The 18,006-nt window shown below is 39.6% G+C and overlaps 1 protein-coding gene across 3 annotated transcripts in view; it reads right to left on the reverse strand.

The window, feature by feature from the left end:
* NEGR1 (neuronal growth regulator 1) overlaps window positions 1–18,006 on the reverse strand; it is a 473,994-nt gene that overhangs the window by 110,192 nt on the left and 345,796 nt on the right. For all 3 annotated transcript variants that reach the window (XM_063427922.1, XM_063427923.1, XM_063427924.1), the window contains exon 5: window positions 2,050–2,170. In XM_063427922.1, coding sequence (XP_063283992.1) covers window positions 2,050–2,170 — 121 coding nt within the window. The remainder of the gene's footprint in view (window positions 1–2,049; window positions 2,171–18,006) is intronic.

Here is an 18,006-nt window from a genome sequence, read left to right on the forward strand (position 1 = left end):
GGTTCTCTATTTGTATATGACTGGAAATACTGGACTATTTATAATTTTTTTTTTTTTTTAGTCATGTGTGTATTAACATACATTTGCAGATAGTCAGACAGAATCCACTCTATCCTAAATGTGTGAAATTGTAACCATAATTTTTTATTGTCAGAAATTGAAAAGTACTCATTGATGTATGTAGTTTTGTCTCCTACCAAGGCAACTCAATAAACACTTGCTATACTCAGGAGGCTTAAGAAATCTTTACAAAGTCATATAAAGTATACATTGCACCCAAGGGGTCCTACTACTCTTAAATACAATGTGGACCTCTCGATAAATCAGAAAGTGTTCCTGGAGTAGTTGGTGTGTAGGTTATAAATTAAAGATATGAAATCTGTCTGCTAGACGCCAGAGCAATCATTAATTCTTTTTAAACATTCTCTATTAATATTCTTTTAAAATAAAGCAAGGGGAGAGGGCTTATGTGTGATTAAATGTTGTTGTTTTTTTACTTTGATGTCAATGTACTGTATAGCTCAACCACACAATAAAAAATGGAATATAGATATATTAGCAAAAAAAAAAAGAGTACCAATCCCTCCATCATATTGGAGATTATTTACGGAGCAAAGAATTGTGGAAAATTAACAATGGAATTTTTCTAGCCATTGTAACTGTGTTAGAAAAAACTGTCCCTAATTGAAAATTAGGTTTATTGTCAGCATTTACATACTTTCAGCTGTTTGCAACAAATCAAGCAAAGCCAGTTCAGGTATTTTAAGTGTCCCAGCTCAAGCACACCTAGTGCAACGGTTGAAGCCCTTGATTAGTTGCATCAGGTGTTGCATATTTGTGCTGTTGTGAAGGATTCTATTGAGAGGGTTGACTAATTTTGTGACTGGAGAATTCATTATAAGTTGCATTTTCAGGTGAATTTGGGGAAACCACTTGAAGCATTTGTTGTGTTGAGCTGTTTCAATTGCTTTTGTTTGATATGTTTATTGTATACAGATGAAAGTCTGTACATTTTGACAATAAACCTGATTTTTACTTGGGTTTTAAGAAATTTGATTACAACTGTATGCTTTTGGCTTGCAAACTCTCTTCCAGTTCTCTCAATCCCCTTACATCCTACATCTGTATTAAAATGGGGGTAGTAAGAGAGACAAGATGTAGGGGTAAAAGACAGAAAATTATATCAGCATTAAAATGGGATAAAAAATAAAAGGGACAAAGAGATACAAAGAAAAAATAGGGAACTTTGGAAAAACAAGTAAATTAAAAAACAAATGAGAAAGATTGGCAAAGAGCATTCGGTAGACTGTAGGATGAAGTGAACAAATACAACAATAAGATATAGGGAAAAGGGAGAAAAAAAATAGGAGGTGGAAAAAAAAAGGACAAGATAAAAACTGTGATTCAAACGTATTGGTTGTTTAAAAGATGACTCAAATCATGAACATGGTGGTAGGAGTCTGGATGTGCTTGAAACACTGCACACCAAGAGATATTTGGATGGACCAGTAGCACCCCTGGCACACATGACTTAGGCAGCCCACTACTCTTAGGCTGCCTAATGTAAATTCTGTGCATATTCTATGTCTTTCACCTGCATGCAGAGCCTGCAAGGGAGAGTTTATGACTCCCCTACCCTCCTCTATATATACTCTCCACTAATATAAGAAGCCTTTGATGGGACCTCCACACGGCTCCCATGACGTCAGATGGTGACTGTGACCATCAGCTTCAGTAGCTTTGCCATACTGGATTAAGGTAATTAAAATGTTATTTTAAAATATTATGTATCATTTTTGGGGGGGGGGGGGAGGGGGTTAGGGGATGGGACCTAAAGAATAATGCCTAATAGGCAAAGGAACAAAAAGGGTTGGAAAAATCATTCAATATTCTCTATAAAAATAGTAATGTAGTTTTATTTGGAGAGATATGTGTTAACCTTTTTACGGTTTAAACCTTTCTAGTCGGTTTCTCCATTTGATTTGTTTTCAAGCATGCCATAAAACATGCAACATCTAATGATTGGTACTATTTAAAGATTGGTCTTACTTTCTCTCCCCTTTGTACCATTCGAAGACTGGATAAGGAGAGGCTGCTGTTTCACATCTGATTAATCCTGATTTCCCCAGGGAAACTCCAGTCGGTGTAATTTCCAAAATAGTGGGAGGAACTAAAATAGAAAAAAAGAAACACAAAAAACAAAAATCAAACATACTTTTATATTCAATGGTAGGCACAGAATACTAAATTGCAAAATAAATATACACCACTTTGAGTGATTGTAGTAAAAGTTCAATCAACGATTGAGTAGTTATGATAGTGTTTCTTTGTGTGTGTAGGTGTGTAGATATCTTCTTTTATGTCCTGTCAACTAAAATCAACAAATATCTGAAATATAGCAATCATAATCTTCCTGTGTTTATATTGCACTCACTGTGTAGCACTTTACACTAAGTCACATCATAATACTGTTATTCTATAGAAGTGGCACTCAGGTGATTGATCTATGATGGATGAAAGGCAGAGAGGACTCAACTGGATATGGACCTTAATGTGACCTGCAGAGCACACACAGAGACTTACAGCAAACTGGCAAAGTCATCTCACCAGTAATGACCCCATGTTGAGACATTTCTCTATGACACTAGTATGAACATATATACCAACCAAGAATCTATAAACAAGAGCTTGAAATGTTCGAGTATTCTTGAAGAATAATATCTGTATAGCTATATCACTATATGGCTTTCGAAATGTATATTTGTTTTATATAATAATAATGTGAAACTTAACATTGCCATGTAAAATAATTAATGTAACATTAATTGCAATTACGTTTAAACTTGTTTGATCGCAGGTTAAAAATCCATGCTAATGTGATTTTTATATACATAATTTCCTATAAGTTGCATAAAATTCACTACTTTCTTTTTTTGATGATTATTAATACACAAAAAAAGAATACACCACCGTTTATACTTTTTTTTCATATTTTTTTTTCCCAAAGAGGCTGTATAGAAAGAATAGATGTTAACTGTAGATGTTTAAAAAAGGTGCTTGCTAAAATAAATATAGTTCAATATCGAGACTCCCAAGTGCTCATTTCAACTATCACCATTTTGGGGAATAAATTAAAAAGACACTCTACGCACAAGAACTACGTCATCTTATTAAAGTGGTTATAGTGTATGGGGTCTCCAAGCGTCATTTCTCTTTTTGGTATTACTATGAGCAAGCATCTCTACAGCCCTAACTGCTTAAAATAATGCTTCCGCATTAGACTGTGTAGAAATGGGCAGATGTGATTGGCTGAGAGTGTCAGCCGATCACTCTTAGTCTATCACACCTGACAATCACTGGCATGGATTGGTATGACTGCAGAAGACCCTCATTCAGTATCAAACTATTAAAAAATGGGTTAACACTGAATGGAAGGACAGCACCAGGGAATTCAAGAAACTATAACCACTTCAGTGATATTAAGTTCTTATAGTGTCTAAAATGTCCCTTTAACGCTTTAGTGTAAGCAAACCTTTGTTAAATATGCAGAACAACCATTAATAATTACTTGTTAAGAGTGTAGAATAATAATGTTTTATGTTATTTGTTTAGGGATTGACATTGAGCCTGATATTTACATAATACAGTGTATATGTATGTTTATATGAGAAAAACTCGAATTACAATATTTCTGTAATAAAAAAAAAAAAAAAAAAAAATTACTAATATCCAATCTCCACCAGCGTGGACCAGCTTGGTTTAATCCAAGACACTTCTAATTCATGAATACCATTCTTGTGCAAATAGCTCAATTCTAAATGTCAGGCCAGGTCTTCTACGTGAAGTTTGTTCATACGCTTACATATGATATGCAAAATAATTTGCAAGGATGGGTTTTGTCTTTTAACAATTTAATGAGCTTTGGGACTTTCGTGCATATTAGTTATGTTGCCCTAATTACTCATTATAATTCTAATGTGCATTTTCTATTTAATTACAATGCTTAGAAAAGCTTTGCAATGGGCAGTAAATTATTATAACTAGAGTGTGCATAATGAATATGAGCTGCATTTATTAACTTTTACACCAACATCCAGTCGTATGAACGTGCAATTTACCTTTGTTGATTATACACATAATATGATTAAGCAAACTTTTTAATGTAATTAATTTTGCGTTACAATGGATTGTATCTTAGCTCTGGGATCTGTAAATAGTAATTCTGAAGCTTTATTTAGAAAATGTAATTTCTTTGTATATGGCACTTTTATTAACCTATTGCGTTACAGAGCATTCGATTAATTTATAAATGGTGCACAGATAAAACATTTCACTTTAAGGTCAAAGCTTATTATGACCAAAAAAAGAAGTGCAATCTAAATAAGTCATAAAAGGTGCAGCCTAAAAGAAAGAACCCCCTCTTATGGTTCTACTGATAACATATACAGAAAATAATGGTATACAGTGTATAACCTATGTCCAAGGCGCAATAAATAATATAAAATGGTGGAGTCCCACAACACCCCCTTATAGTGAAAAGGTGTAATGATACATTGTTACCTCAAGTAGAATTGCACAATTGTCCATCTAAACTTCTTCTCTTATTTTCTTTAAAGCTTATTATGAGCATATCATATACCTCCCAAATCAAGATGGGAGTTGGTGGATTGGTCCAAAATCAAGATGGGAGTTGGTGGGTGTGGATGAGACCAGGATCTGATTGGCCCACATGGAAATTAGTAGATGGTGGGCACTAAGCTTGGGTCGATCTGGAGGCCAAGCAAGGACATCGGAGATCTCTCTCCATCGACCCGGCATTAACTGTGTTGATATCACAAGTCAATGACACCCATACACCGGGAGTACTTGGCTCTCATACACAGTGCCATAGCATTGGTGGCAAGGGTACATGATGGATTACTCTGTGCATTTATTATATAGATATTTTGAGAAGCTCCCTTGAGCACCGGAATGCAACAAATTCACACATTTTTCTTTCTTTTTTTCATGTTCTTGTCTTCTTAATTCCCGATTGTGTATCTTTTCACACTGCCCAAACAGAAAGAGCAGAGGGAAATACATTATTCCACTCGGATATGTGATACAAGACCCTTCTCCCTAACACCCCAATCTGGTTTTTAATTGGGGCAGTTCCTTTCCACTAAAAGTCCTTTCCATTAGACTGCACACCCCTTGTATAACTGTACCATCAGTCCAGGTACAATGTAAGGTTCTTGTGTTACTATTCATTCACTCCCTATAACGTTGTCTCAGCTCCTCCCTGCATGTCCAAACATATCATATCATATGGTTGCATGTTTTGTTCATATGTATATAACTTGAGAAATAATGCTACTCAATAAATAAAATAATAAACATATTCATACGAATTAGAACACTACCATAATTTTGTTTATAAAAAAAAAAATGCATTCTGTAAAGTCAAAAGTTGGCTGGTCTGAAAATAAATTATTTAAAATACCTTCTTTTAATTAACTGTTTTTTGTTCTTTGATTATACGGTAGAATATTTAACTTAATGACATTATACACTGTGACCTGTCAGAACACACCTTGCTGCAATGCGCTTCTAACATGGTTAATACCAAAGCCCTACATCATTGTCCTCTGTCACTGAGAGGGCGCAGAATAGTCATCCGTTATCTTTACTAAATGCCAAATATTAATTGTATTCTGCAATCATGTATGATTAAAGCATGAGCCTAGATCATTTACAAATATTTATCTTATTGTCATTCCAGTATTCAAGTTTCAAGTCAGTGAAAAACAAGCATATACCGACATTAAAAAGTGCCGATACAGCATTTTTCCAGAAAGACTTTAAAGATCCGCAGAAACTGCTAAAACATATTCTTATAAGAAGAAGTATCCATCGACTCCATTATCTCCTCATCCTTCCTTATAGCACAACTGGAAAGGAGAACATGCAATGGGAGGTGAAATTTAGATAACACTGGAAGTTTCTCGTAAAAGAGATAAACTACTGAAAAGAAAATGGAAACCCTGGACTTACACGTTGTATTCCTTACAAGGGATTTGAATAAAGAACTTGACCTTCAAGCTTTCACATGAACTATATTTTTCTTAAAGATCCTTTTCCAATTGATAATCTCTCTTTTTTTTTTTTTTTTTTTTTACTAAACTCGTTTTCACCTCTTACGAGCTGCTCTGAGCAATAACATCTGAGTAAACATTTGTATACTATGGGGTATTTCACTAAAATGGAAATTGTGGAGAAACGACAAGAGAAGAACAGTTTTAAGGCCAAATAAGAACATTGGAAAAACAGTTTAAAAGGAAATTTGTTTAAATTTTTTTATTTTACAGAACATTTGCAATTCCCTTATCTAGTTTCCACAATATACTCTAATGCATTAAAGCTGAAAAGGTGTGATCTATCAACATTAGGCTATGATGTAGGTCATTGTTACTGACTATACTTTGTATACTGATTCAGTCTGATTCTCTATCTGGATTGAGACCTAATTGCTAACTACATACTATTCGAACATATGTTCCCTCTTCCATTTCTGCATGTTTATGCAAGCCGGACCCTTATGGATGAGTACAGATGCGCACAGCATATTTCTTAGTTCAGTGATCCCTGAATAGTCCAGTCCAGAGACCATTTCCAATTACCTTGATGCACCTCATTTCTATTTCCTATTGAGCTACACATTGGAATAGAAAGTGCTTTCTCACACACAGCAGAGGACCTTTCTCCCTAGATAAACAAAGTCAACATTTATCTTAAAAATGGCAGTCTTCCATGTTTTATAAAGAAAAAAAAGAAAAAATATCCAGAACAAAACTAAACTCCTCACTCCCAAGAAAACTTTCCATCATATCTCAAATCCAAGATAGACAACTGACTTCCCCACAGGGTTAGATTATACTTCCCATCCCTAAATAGGTACCATTCTCCATCTACCTTGTTTTCCCTCAATATTTTATATATCTTATCAGTGTATCCAGTTGAAGGGACACTGTAGGCACTATAACTGCTTCATTTTAGTGATGTGGTTATGATGTCTGGAGTGCCATCCTTCCCTCAGCATTAAACTGTTTTCAATTTTTTAAAAAAACAAGAGGATAATAGGCGCTCGCTATAGCAAGTAATGTGCAGGCAGCAGTGTACAAAAACAAGGATTCCCAAAACCTTGTATGTGGATAGAAATAGGAAAAAAAAGAGTGTATACCGCGCCTAGAGGTATTTATATTAAAAAGTATACATACATATGTTTGATGGATATTTCCAACAGTAGGTGGTAACCTCAAAATAAAAATAAATAATAATAATAGTGCAGTACAGTAAATCAGCAAGAAAAGATATCAATTAAAGCTATACACAGTCCACTCACATTTGGATGAGCTATAACAGAGCTCGGCTGTGATGCGCTTGGACGGTACAATCCCCGTCCTGGGATATATGATGATGGTGGCTCCAGGGGTTTTCAAAGGTGCAGTAGATTGTAGATAATAAAAGGGAAATATAGCAGCAAATGGTGAAGTAAGTACTGGTAATATAATAAAAAATAGTAAATAGTATTGTACTTACAATTGCTAGAGCATAAAACCTGCTCTAGTGTAAACAGCCTAGGTGGTATAATCCCCACCAAGGATATGCAGGATCCAGGGAGTAGATAAAAGTAATAAAATATAAAAAAGTATACTATAAAAAGTACTTTAATATATATATATAACAAACAAGTATAATAACAAGTATAAAAGTCCACTTTACGCGTTTCGCCTAATAAGGCTTCTTCAGAAGTGTGGGTCATCTCCCTCAGGGATCCGTTTATATATGGCTGTAGATTGGAAAATACGTTGGTGGTGTGGTGGTTCCTATTTCAGGGTTGTCTGTGTGGAACGCAAGTGTCGCCTGACTGATGACGCGGCACTCGCGTCGCACCGGAAATGATCGATGATGTTACGCTCAAGTGGAACGCACGCAACGCTAGGAGAACGGCGTGCGTTGCGTTCCAGAGCATTAGCACACACTTGAGCGTAACATCATCGATCACGCCAAAGGTGCAGTTCCGGAATGACGCGTACACCACGTCATTTCCGGTGCGACGCGAGTGCCGCGTCATCAGTCAGGCGACACTTGCGTTCCACACAGACAACCCGGAAATAGGAACCACCACACCACCAATGAATTTTCCAATCTACAGCCATATATAAACGGATCCCTGAGGGAGATGACCCACACTTCTGAAGAAGCCTTATTAGGCGAAACGCGTAAAGTGGACTTTTATACTTGTTATTATACTTGTTTGTTATATATATATATATATATATATATATATATATATTAAAGTACTTTTTATAGTATACTTTTTTATATTTTATTACTTTTATCTACTCCCTGGATCCTGCATATCCTTGGTGGGGATTATACCACCTAGGCTGTTTACACTAGAGCAGGTTTTATGCTCTAGCAATTGTAAGTACAATACTATTTACTATTTTTTATTATATTACCAGTACTTACTTCACCATTTGCTGCTATATTTCCCTTTTATTATCTACAATCCACTGCACCTTTGAAAACCCCTGGAGCCACCATCATCATATATCTCAGGACGGGGATTGTACCGTCCAAGCGCATCACAGCCGAGCTCTGTTATAGCTCATCCAAATGTGAGTGGACTGTGTATAGCTTTAATTGATATCTTTTCTTGCTGATTTACTGTACTGCACTATTATTATTATTTATTTTTATTTTGAGGTTACCACCTACTGTTGGAAATATCCATCAAACATATGTATGTATACTTTTTAATATAAATACCTCTAGGCGCGGTATACACTCTTTTTTTTCCTATTTCAATTTTTTAAGGCCAAATGATTGTCCCGGGATCCCATCCCCTCTATCCTGCTTGGACTAATGAGGAAGATACTGCTCTCTCCTTGTGCTCCTCCTACCTCTCCCTGCGCTTTTTCTGTGTTTCATTTCCTGGCTCTGCCTCTTCTCCCCAACCACTCTCTTTTGGCGTTACCCAAGGTTTTGTCCGTGGTTCCCTATTGTTCTTAGTCTACACTGCCTCCCTTGGTAAACTCATCAGCTCATTTGGCTTCCATTATCATTTATATGGAGATGACACACAAATCTACCTGTCCTCTCCTGATCTCTTTCCGCCCATCTTGACTCGTGTCTCTGACTGCCTCTCCATGATTTCCAACTGGTTGGCTGCTCACTTCCTTAAACTCGACCTGTCTAAAACAGAACTTCTGGTCTTTTCTCCCTCAAGTGTTGCTACTACGGTGTCTGTCTCCCTCCAAGTCAATGGTGCCACCATCACCTCTACCTCACAGGCTCGCTGCCTAGGTGTTCTCATTGACTCCGACCTCTCCTTCACCCCTCATGTCCAGTCGATTGCCAAATCCTGCTGCTTCCATATCAAAAACATAGCTTGCATCCGCCCCTATTTAACACCAGACGCAGATAAGGTGCTGGTCCATGTCGTTGTTCTTTCTCGCATTGACTACTGCAATTCCCTTCTCAATGGACTTATGTGTTCCCAGATTGCACCGCTGCAATCTATAATAAATAGCTCCCAACTGATTCCTCTTCTGCAACTGTCACTAGTCTAATACTATCCTTACCTTTTGTGTCATTTTACCCCACTCCCTCTAGCATGTAAGCTCATTGAGCAGGGCCCTCAACCTCTCTGTTCCTGTGTGTCCAACTGATTTGGTTACAACTACCTGTCTGTTCGTCCACCCATTACAAAGCGCTGCGGAATTTCACGGCGCTCTATAAATATCATAATAATAATAATAATAATAATAATAATAATAATAAATTCTGCGGCGAGGCTCATTTTCCTGTGCAACACACCTCCCACGCCTCCCCCTCTGTCAGTCCCAACATTGGCTTCCAGTTAGATATAGGGCTCAATTTAAGATTCTGGTGCTTGCTTGCATAATGCTGCTCCAACATACCTATCCTCCCTAATATACAAGTATGTCCTGTCGAGGCCCCTGTGCTCTGCCGAGGACCTACATCTATCCTCTGCCCATACTCCTACATCTGATGCTCGCCTCTAAGACTTCTCCAGGCTGCACCTTTTCTGTGGAACTCCCTTCCCTTCTCTATTAGACTTTCACCCAGTCTCAATTCCTTCAAAAAAAATTGAAAACACACTTCTTTAGGAAAGCATATAATTTAAACTGTTTGGACTCCTCTCCTGCAACTGTCAAAAAAAATCTTAGTGAATACTTTTCTAGCAACCTATTTCATTACCCCTTCTTATACCCTTTGTGTCACTATACCCCGCTCTCTCTAGCTTATAAGCTCATTGAGCAGGGCCCTCAACTCCTCTGTTACTGTGCGTCCATTTGTCTGGTTATAATTACGTGTCTGTTAGTCCACCAATAGTACAGCACAACGGAATTTGCTGGTGTTATATAAATAATTAAATAATAATAATAATATTAGCCTGAGTAACAATTTGTCAGGATCGGGACAGGGATCCAACACGCAGAGTACAAACAGTAGCCAGATACGTATACCGGACCTTAGAATGGCCGGACTAACGTAAGTAGTACAGTAAAGAATGGTCAAAGACAAGCCGAGGTTGAGGGTAACAGAAGACAGGTAAGCGAGAGACAAGCCGAATCAAGGGTAACAGAGATAAGCAGAGTAAGGTAAACAAGCCGGGTCAAAACCAAAAGGGATAATAGAATACACAAGCACTGAGTGACTAGAACAAGCTAGAACCACGACAGGGCAATGAGCTAATGAAAGAAGCTCTGTTAAATACCCTGTTCAGAGCAGTAACCACGCCTCTGAGGCTTCCTGATTGGTCCTGCAGCAATTGAGTGACAGGTCGTTCCGGAGGAGTGTCCTGATGACAACTTCCTGCCTAGATGCTGTAAAAGGCAGTCACTCCCTCGCGGCCGGCCTTGCATGACCGGATAGACCGTGGGGAAGGGAGCCATCAGGCCGTCTGGATGGAGGAACAGCTAAGTCTCTACCTCTTTCGGAGGTAGAGACCACAGGTACCCTGACAGTACCCCCCCTCTCAGATACGCCCACCGGGCGGAATACACCAGGGCGAGAAGGGCATCGAGAGTGAAACGCCCTGCGGAGACGGGGAGCATGCACCTCCTCCTGAGGTACCCAACTTCTCTCCTCAGGACCATAACCCTTCCAATCGACCAGATATTGCAGTTTCCCCCGGGAGATTCGAGAATCAACAATGGAATTGACCTCATACTCCTCCTGACCCTCCACCTGAACTGAGCGGGGAGGGGCGATCGTGGAGGAGAACCTGTTACATATTAATGGTTTTAGCAAGGAAACATGAAATGAATTAGGAATGCGTAAGGCATTAGGCAACGCTAAACGATACGCAACTGGGTTAATTTGAGACAGTACCCTGTAAGGTCCAATATATCGAGGAGCAAACTTCATGGACGGCACTTTTAACCGAATGTTTCTAGTACTTAACCATACTCTATCGCCTGGAACAAACACCGGTGCTGCCCTTCTACGTTTGTCAGCGTGTTTTTTAACCAGCGTAGAATTGTGCAGAAGGATTTGTCGAGTTTGATCCCACAACTCTCTTAAATTGGCAACATGAACATCCACCGACGGTATCCCTTGAGAAGAAGACTCCGAAGGAAGGATGGAAGGATGAAAGCCATAATTCAAGAAAAAAGGGCTAGAATGCGTAGAATCACAAATGAGATTGTTATGTGCAAACTCCGCCCAAGGAATCAAACCGACCCAATCGTCCTGGTGTTCTGAAACGAAACAACGTAAATATTGTTCAACTTTTTGGTTAGTGCGTTCAGCAGCTCCATTGGACTGAGGATGATAGGCAGAGGAGAAAATCAATTTGATGCCTAGTTGGGAGCAGAATGATCTCCAAAAACGGGAAACAAATTGGGAGCCTCTGTCAGAGACAATCTGGGAAGGTATCCCATGCAAACGGAAAATCTCCCTGGCGAATATCTCCGCTAATTCGGGCGAAGATGTGAGTTTAGGTAAGGGAATGAAGTGAGCCATTTTAGTAAATCTGTCTACCACAGTGAGGATGACAGTCTGCTTTTTAGAGATAGGCAAATCAACAATGAAGTCCATTGCCAGGCAGGACCAAGGCTTTTCAGGAACCTCTAAAGGGTGTAGAAATCCGCATGGAAGTGAATGGGGTAGCTTGGTCTTGGTACAAACTTCACATGCCCCGATGAATTCTTTAATATCCTTGCATAAGTCAGGCCACCAAAAATCTTTGAGACCAGCGCATAAGTCTTGCGGATGCCAGGATGCCCAGACACCTTACTGTTATGGAGACAGCGTAGCACCTCCAGTTGGAGAGCGGCAGGAACGAAGTGTCGATCCCCAGGGGTCTGTTTAGGTGCCAAATGCTGAAACTTCATGATCTCAGAAAGCAATGGAGAGTGAATCCTGAGATTCGTGTTCGCGATGATATTCCCCTTAGGAACTATGGAGGACAGAAGTGGTTCAGTTATAGTGGATGGTTCATATTGACGAGACAATGCATCGGCTTTAGAGTTCTTAGAACCAGGTCTATACGTAAGTACATAATTAAAGTGAGTGAGGAACAAGGCCCAGCGAGCCTGCCTGGCGGACAAGCGCTTCGCCTCCCCAATATAAGACAAGTTCTTATGATCCGTTAGAATAGTAACAGGGTGTAGTGTCCCTTCCAGTAAATGTCTCCACTCCTTTAAAGCCTTAATGACCGCTAACAGTTCCCTCTCCCCGATGTCATATCTGCTCTCAGGCCCAGAAATTTTTTTAGAGAAGAAACCACAAGGGTGTAACGGTTTATCCACCCCTAACCTTTGAGACAGAACAGCCCCAACTCCTGTCTCAGAAGCATCGACCTCGAGCAAGAAAGGCAGAGTCGTATCAGGATGAACTAAAATGGGAGCTGAGGCAAAAAGTTCCTTGAGAGTCTTAAAAGCACCAAGAGCTTCCTCAGACCAGAACTTAGTATCAGCCCCTTGTTTGGTCATATTGGTAATAGGCGCAATGATAGAGGAGTAACCCTTAATGAAGCGCCTATAGTAGTTGGAAAACCCAATAAACCTTTGGATAGCCTTGAGTCATTTGGGCAAAGGCCAGTCTAAAATAGATTGGAGTTTACCAGGATCCATTTTAAAACCTTCCCTAGAAATCACGTACCCCAGGAAGTCTACCTGAGCCTGATCAAAACTGCACTTCTCCAATTTGCAGTATAGACCATGTTGCAGAAGTTTGTGTAACACCTTTCTGACCTGTCTATGGTGAGTCTCAATCTCCTTAGAGTGTATTAGTATGTCGTCCAGGTAAACAATAACACAATCATGCTGAAACTCCCTAAGTACCTCATTAATCAAATCTTGAAATACTGCAGGAGCATTGCATAGTCCAAATGGCATAACAGTGTATTCGTAATGGCCATACCGGGTATTGAATGCCGTCATCCACTCGTGGCCTTGCTGGATTCTCACCAAATTGTAAGCCCCTCTGAGATCTAACTTGGTGAAGATTTTGGAGCCCTTAAGACGATCAAATAACTCGGTAATCAGTGGGATAGGATAGGCATTTCTGACAGTTATTTTATTCAAGCCTCGGTAATCGATACAAGGTCTCAGCGTGCCATCCTTTTTCTTAATGAAAAAGAACCCAGCCCCGGCCGGAGAAGAAGACCTCCTAATGAATCCCTTTTCTAAATTCTCCCGAATATACTCCTCTAGAACCAAGTTTTCCTGAACAGACAAGGGATATACATGACCCCTCGGAGGCATAGTCCCGGGTAGAAGCTTAATTTTACAATCAAATGACCTGTGGGGCGGTAAAGAATCAGCATTCTTCTTGTCAAATACTGCCTTTAAGTCCAGGTAAAGGTCTGGTATCTGTCCTTCTGTGGACTGAGTAGGATTCTCCGGTATGTTAATGTTAGCTAATGGAGAAACCTTGCCTAAACACCTCTCCTGGCAGCCCTGGCCCCACGAGAGTATCTCCCCTAACTCCCCAATCGATAATAGGGTTATGTTTCTTTAACCATGGGTACCCCAGAACTATGGGAACGGAAGGGGACGAAATCAGCAAAAGAGATAAATTCTCCACGTGTAGGATACCAACATTTAAATTAATGGGTACGGTCTCACGAAAGATAACAGGATCTAGTAGTGGTCTACCATCTATGGCCTCAACGGCCAAGGTTGTCTCCCTTAGCTGGGATGGGAAATTGTTTTTAATAGCAAAGGCTTGGTCTATAAAATTCTCAGCAGCACCGGAATCTATCAAAGCCATAGCCCTGACTACTTCCTTCTCCTAAGTTAAGGAAACTGGTAGCAGAAGCCTGTGATCTTTATAATTAGGAGTAGAGGACAAAATAGAAACACCCAAGGCCTGTCCTCTAGAGAGACTTAGGTGCGAGCGTTTCCCGGACGGTTAGAACAGTTCGAGAGTAAATGCCCTTTGGCTCCACAATACATACACAGACCCTCTCTTCTTCTGTACTGTCTTTCCTCCTCAGAGAGGCGGGTATACCCTATCTGCATAGGTTCAGGAAGCAAAGATACTGTGGAGTCAGGACTTGGAAAAGCGGGGGCTAACCTAAAAGAAGGTCTCCGATTCCTCTCTCGAGTGTTCTGTCTCTCTCTTAAACGTTCATCTATCCGAGAGATGAACGAAATTAAGTCCTAGTAGCAACCTCATCAAGGATTACATCAGATAGGCCATTCAAAAATACATCCATATATGCCTGCTCATTCCACTTGACTTCTGACGCCAGAGACCTGAACTCTAGTGCATAATCCACAAGTGTTCGGTTCTCCTGTCTCAGGCGCAACAGTAATCTGGCTGCATTCACCTTTCTACCTGGAGGGTCAAATGTTCTTCTAAAAGCAGCTACAAATGCATTATAGTTATACACCAATGGGTTTTCGTTTTCCCATAATGGGTTGGCCCATCTCAGAGCCTTCTCAATAAGTAGGGTGAAAATAAATCCTACCTTAGCCCTATCTGTAGGATAGGAGCGAGGTTGCAATTCAAAGTGGATACTAATTTGATTTAAAAAACCACGACACCTCTCAGGAGCCCCGCCATAGCGTACTGGGGGGGTAATGTGAGAAGAAGCACCCACTGTGGCTACCTCTAGACCTGAACCGACAGGAGAAATAGGGGTATTATGTATCTCCTCTGGTGGGTTATTGGCACGAGATAAAAGTGCCTGTAGCGCAAGCGCCATCTGATCCATTCTATGATCCATGGCTTCAAACCTAGGATCAGGAGAAGCAAGCTGACTGTTTGTACTTGCAGGATCCATTGGCCCTGTCGTAATGTCAGGATCGGGACAGGGATCCAACACGCAGAGTACAAACAGTAGCCAGATACGTATACCGGACCTTAGAATGGCCGGACTAACGTAAGTAGTACAGTAAAGAATGGTCAAAGACAAGCCGAGGTCGAGGGTAACAGAAGACAGGTAAGCGAGAGACAAGCCGAATCAAGAGTAACAGAGATAAGCAGAGTAAGGTAAACAAGCCGGGTCAAAACCAAAAGGGATAATAGAATACACAAGCACTGAGTGACTAGAACAAGCTAGAACCATGACAGGGCAATGAGCTAATGAAAGAAGCTCTGTTAAATACCCTGTTCAGAGCAGTAACCACGCCTCTGAGGCTTCCTGATTGGTCCTGCAGCAATTGAGTGACAGGTCGTTCCGGAGGAGTGTCCTGATGACAACTTCCTGCCTAGATGCTGTAAAAGGCAGTCACTCCCTCGCGGCCGGCCTTGCATGACCGGATAGACCGTGGGGAAGGGAGCCATCAGGCCGTCTGGATGGAGGAACAGCTAAGTCTCTACCTCTTTCGGAGGTAGAGACCACAGGTACCCTGACACAATTAGGTTGATGTGATTGGCTGAGGGTGTCAGTCAACCACTTTCAGCTCTCACAACACCAATTGCTGATATGAACGGGTTTGGTTAGTAGGGATTGCGTAATCTCTGCCTTAGCTATACCTCCAGGAGTATCCGAGAGACCAGAGACATTGAATTAGTGTTAAACTGCCTGAAAATTGAGGGACAACACCTGAGGACTCAAGGCACTATAACCAATTCAATAAGATGAACTGGTAGTGCCTACAATATCCTATTAAAATATTATACGACCAGCTCTATGTTGTTTGTCGGTGACATAAATTAGCTGGTTAAATACCAGTATCATTAGATGCTAAAGCCTAGCTAGTGCATGTGATTGGAATGAAAGGTGATGTCATAAGAGACAAATACACAAAGGCAATTTGTTTCCACGTTGTGAATACATCTCCCTGTAGTGCTGCCAGAATTGTAAGCTTAGTTGTGCTTCTTTGTGAGGGTCTTTGTAGAACCTGAGATGTCATCATTATACTGCTTTGAGAGAGTAGTGATGGTGGTCTGTGATAAAAACATATGGTCCCAGATGCAGTATCCACAAACCAGATATAAATTTATGGTTTGCACAGACAGACACATCCCATCACACACCGTTAACACAGTCAACACTATACACACTGTTTCATGTATATTATATATATAAACATATATCTTACTCTCACACACACACACACACACACACACACACAATCATGTATATGTAAATGAATACCAAAGCAGTAAACAGATAGCAGCATAATCAGATTGCCCTCTTGTTACATGCATGAGTAATAGATCATCAATATATCTAAGAATAAATGTATACGCTGTGTAATTGATCCTAGTAAAATATATTCATCTTACATATAGAACGGTGTAAAGTTAGAAAAGGCACTTTGCGAAAAGTATATCAATACTCTCTGATTATTCATCAGGAAGTGATGATAACTGACAACGATAAAGCATTAACATTCTGTGCAATGTATTTTTAAATGAATCTCTTAGTGGTTAATGAATGCCTACACAGCCCGATCACTTGAATATGCCATTTAGATTGACCTTAGTCAGTTGTCTTTTGAGTTTTAGCTGCCAGCTTGTTAATTGCATGCATTCATTGAGATTATAGAGGACAAATAAGCAATGGAACACAGGCAATATGAAGAAGTGGTAATTAAGTGTCATCACCTAGGAAGCCTTGGTTTAAGAAGTTGCATTAAGAAAATCAACCAGATTTATATCTGTGAGCATTTTTCATGTAATGTGAGTTTTGTATGTGGCTTTTTTTTTTTTTTTTAAATCCCACTCCACAGAATCATGGCTATGGCACATTATTAAGGTTTGCAAGTAAATTACTCACATAAAATAAAGTAGACACACATGCGATGATGTAGAACATCATGAAATCATGGAGTCCTAAAATTGTACAACTCTAGCTCAGAGCAGGAGGATAATGCATCTGGGACATCAACTATTATGCATGGCAAAAAAAATTGTCTGAAAATTAAAACAAAATGTTGGAGGCAGAGATTCAGCCATATGGCAATTCATTTCATTTCGTCCTTATTTAGTTAAATTAAAAAAAAATCTATTCTGGAAAACAAAATCAGATTGAATCAAAAGAGCAAACACATTTGCCATTTACATATGCACATAATATAAATTAAATTCTCACCATTTCGTGAGAAAAAGTAACCAATAATATAGACTTTTTACTGCTCCTCCTTTTCCCCTGTATTGGTCACTTCTCACTTGATCTGTGAATAAAATCTAAATTTAGTGACTGTCCCCTAGCCAATAGTTATGTTTTATCCCAGGCCAGACCATTGGTAATTTGTTTTGTTTATGATTCGACTACATTTTGACTCAGTTTTAGGGATTTCGTACAGTCACCCAGTCATCCCAAATTCAGACTTATTGCAGTCCTTAACAAAACAAATCTCAAATTCTACACACTATTTCCTCTGTAAAAGTATGCGGAAAGTTAAATATTTTTGTGAATGCTGCTTATTTTCAAAAAGTAGGCGAAACTCACTCATGCGTATCGTGAGGTCTAGAGAATCTGTGCAAAAAGAGCCCACGTTTGCACAAAACAATACAAGATTACTCCCA

Source organism: Pelobates fuscus, chromosome 7 (genome assembly GCF_036172605.1).
Source record: "Pelobates fuscus isolate aPelFus1 chromosome 7, aPelFus1.pri, whole genome shotgun sequence".
Lineage (NCBI taxonomy): Eukaryota > Metazoa > Chordata > Amphibia > Anura > Pelobatidae > Pelobates > Pelobates fuscus.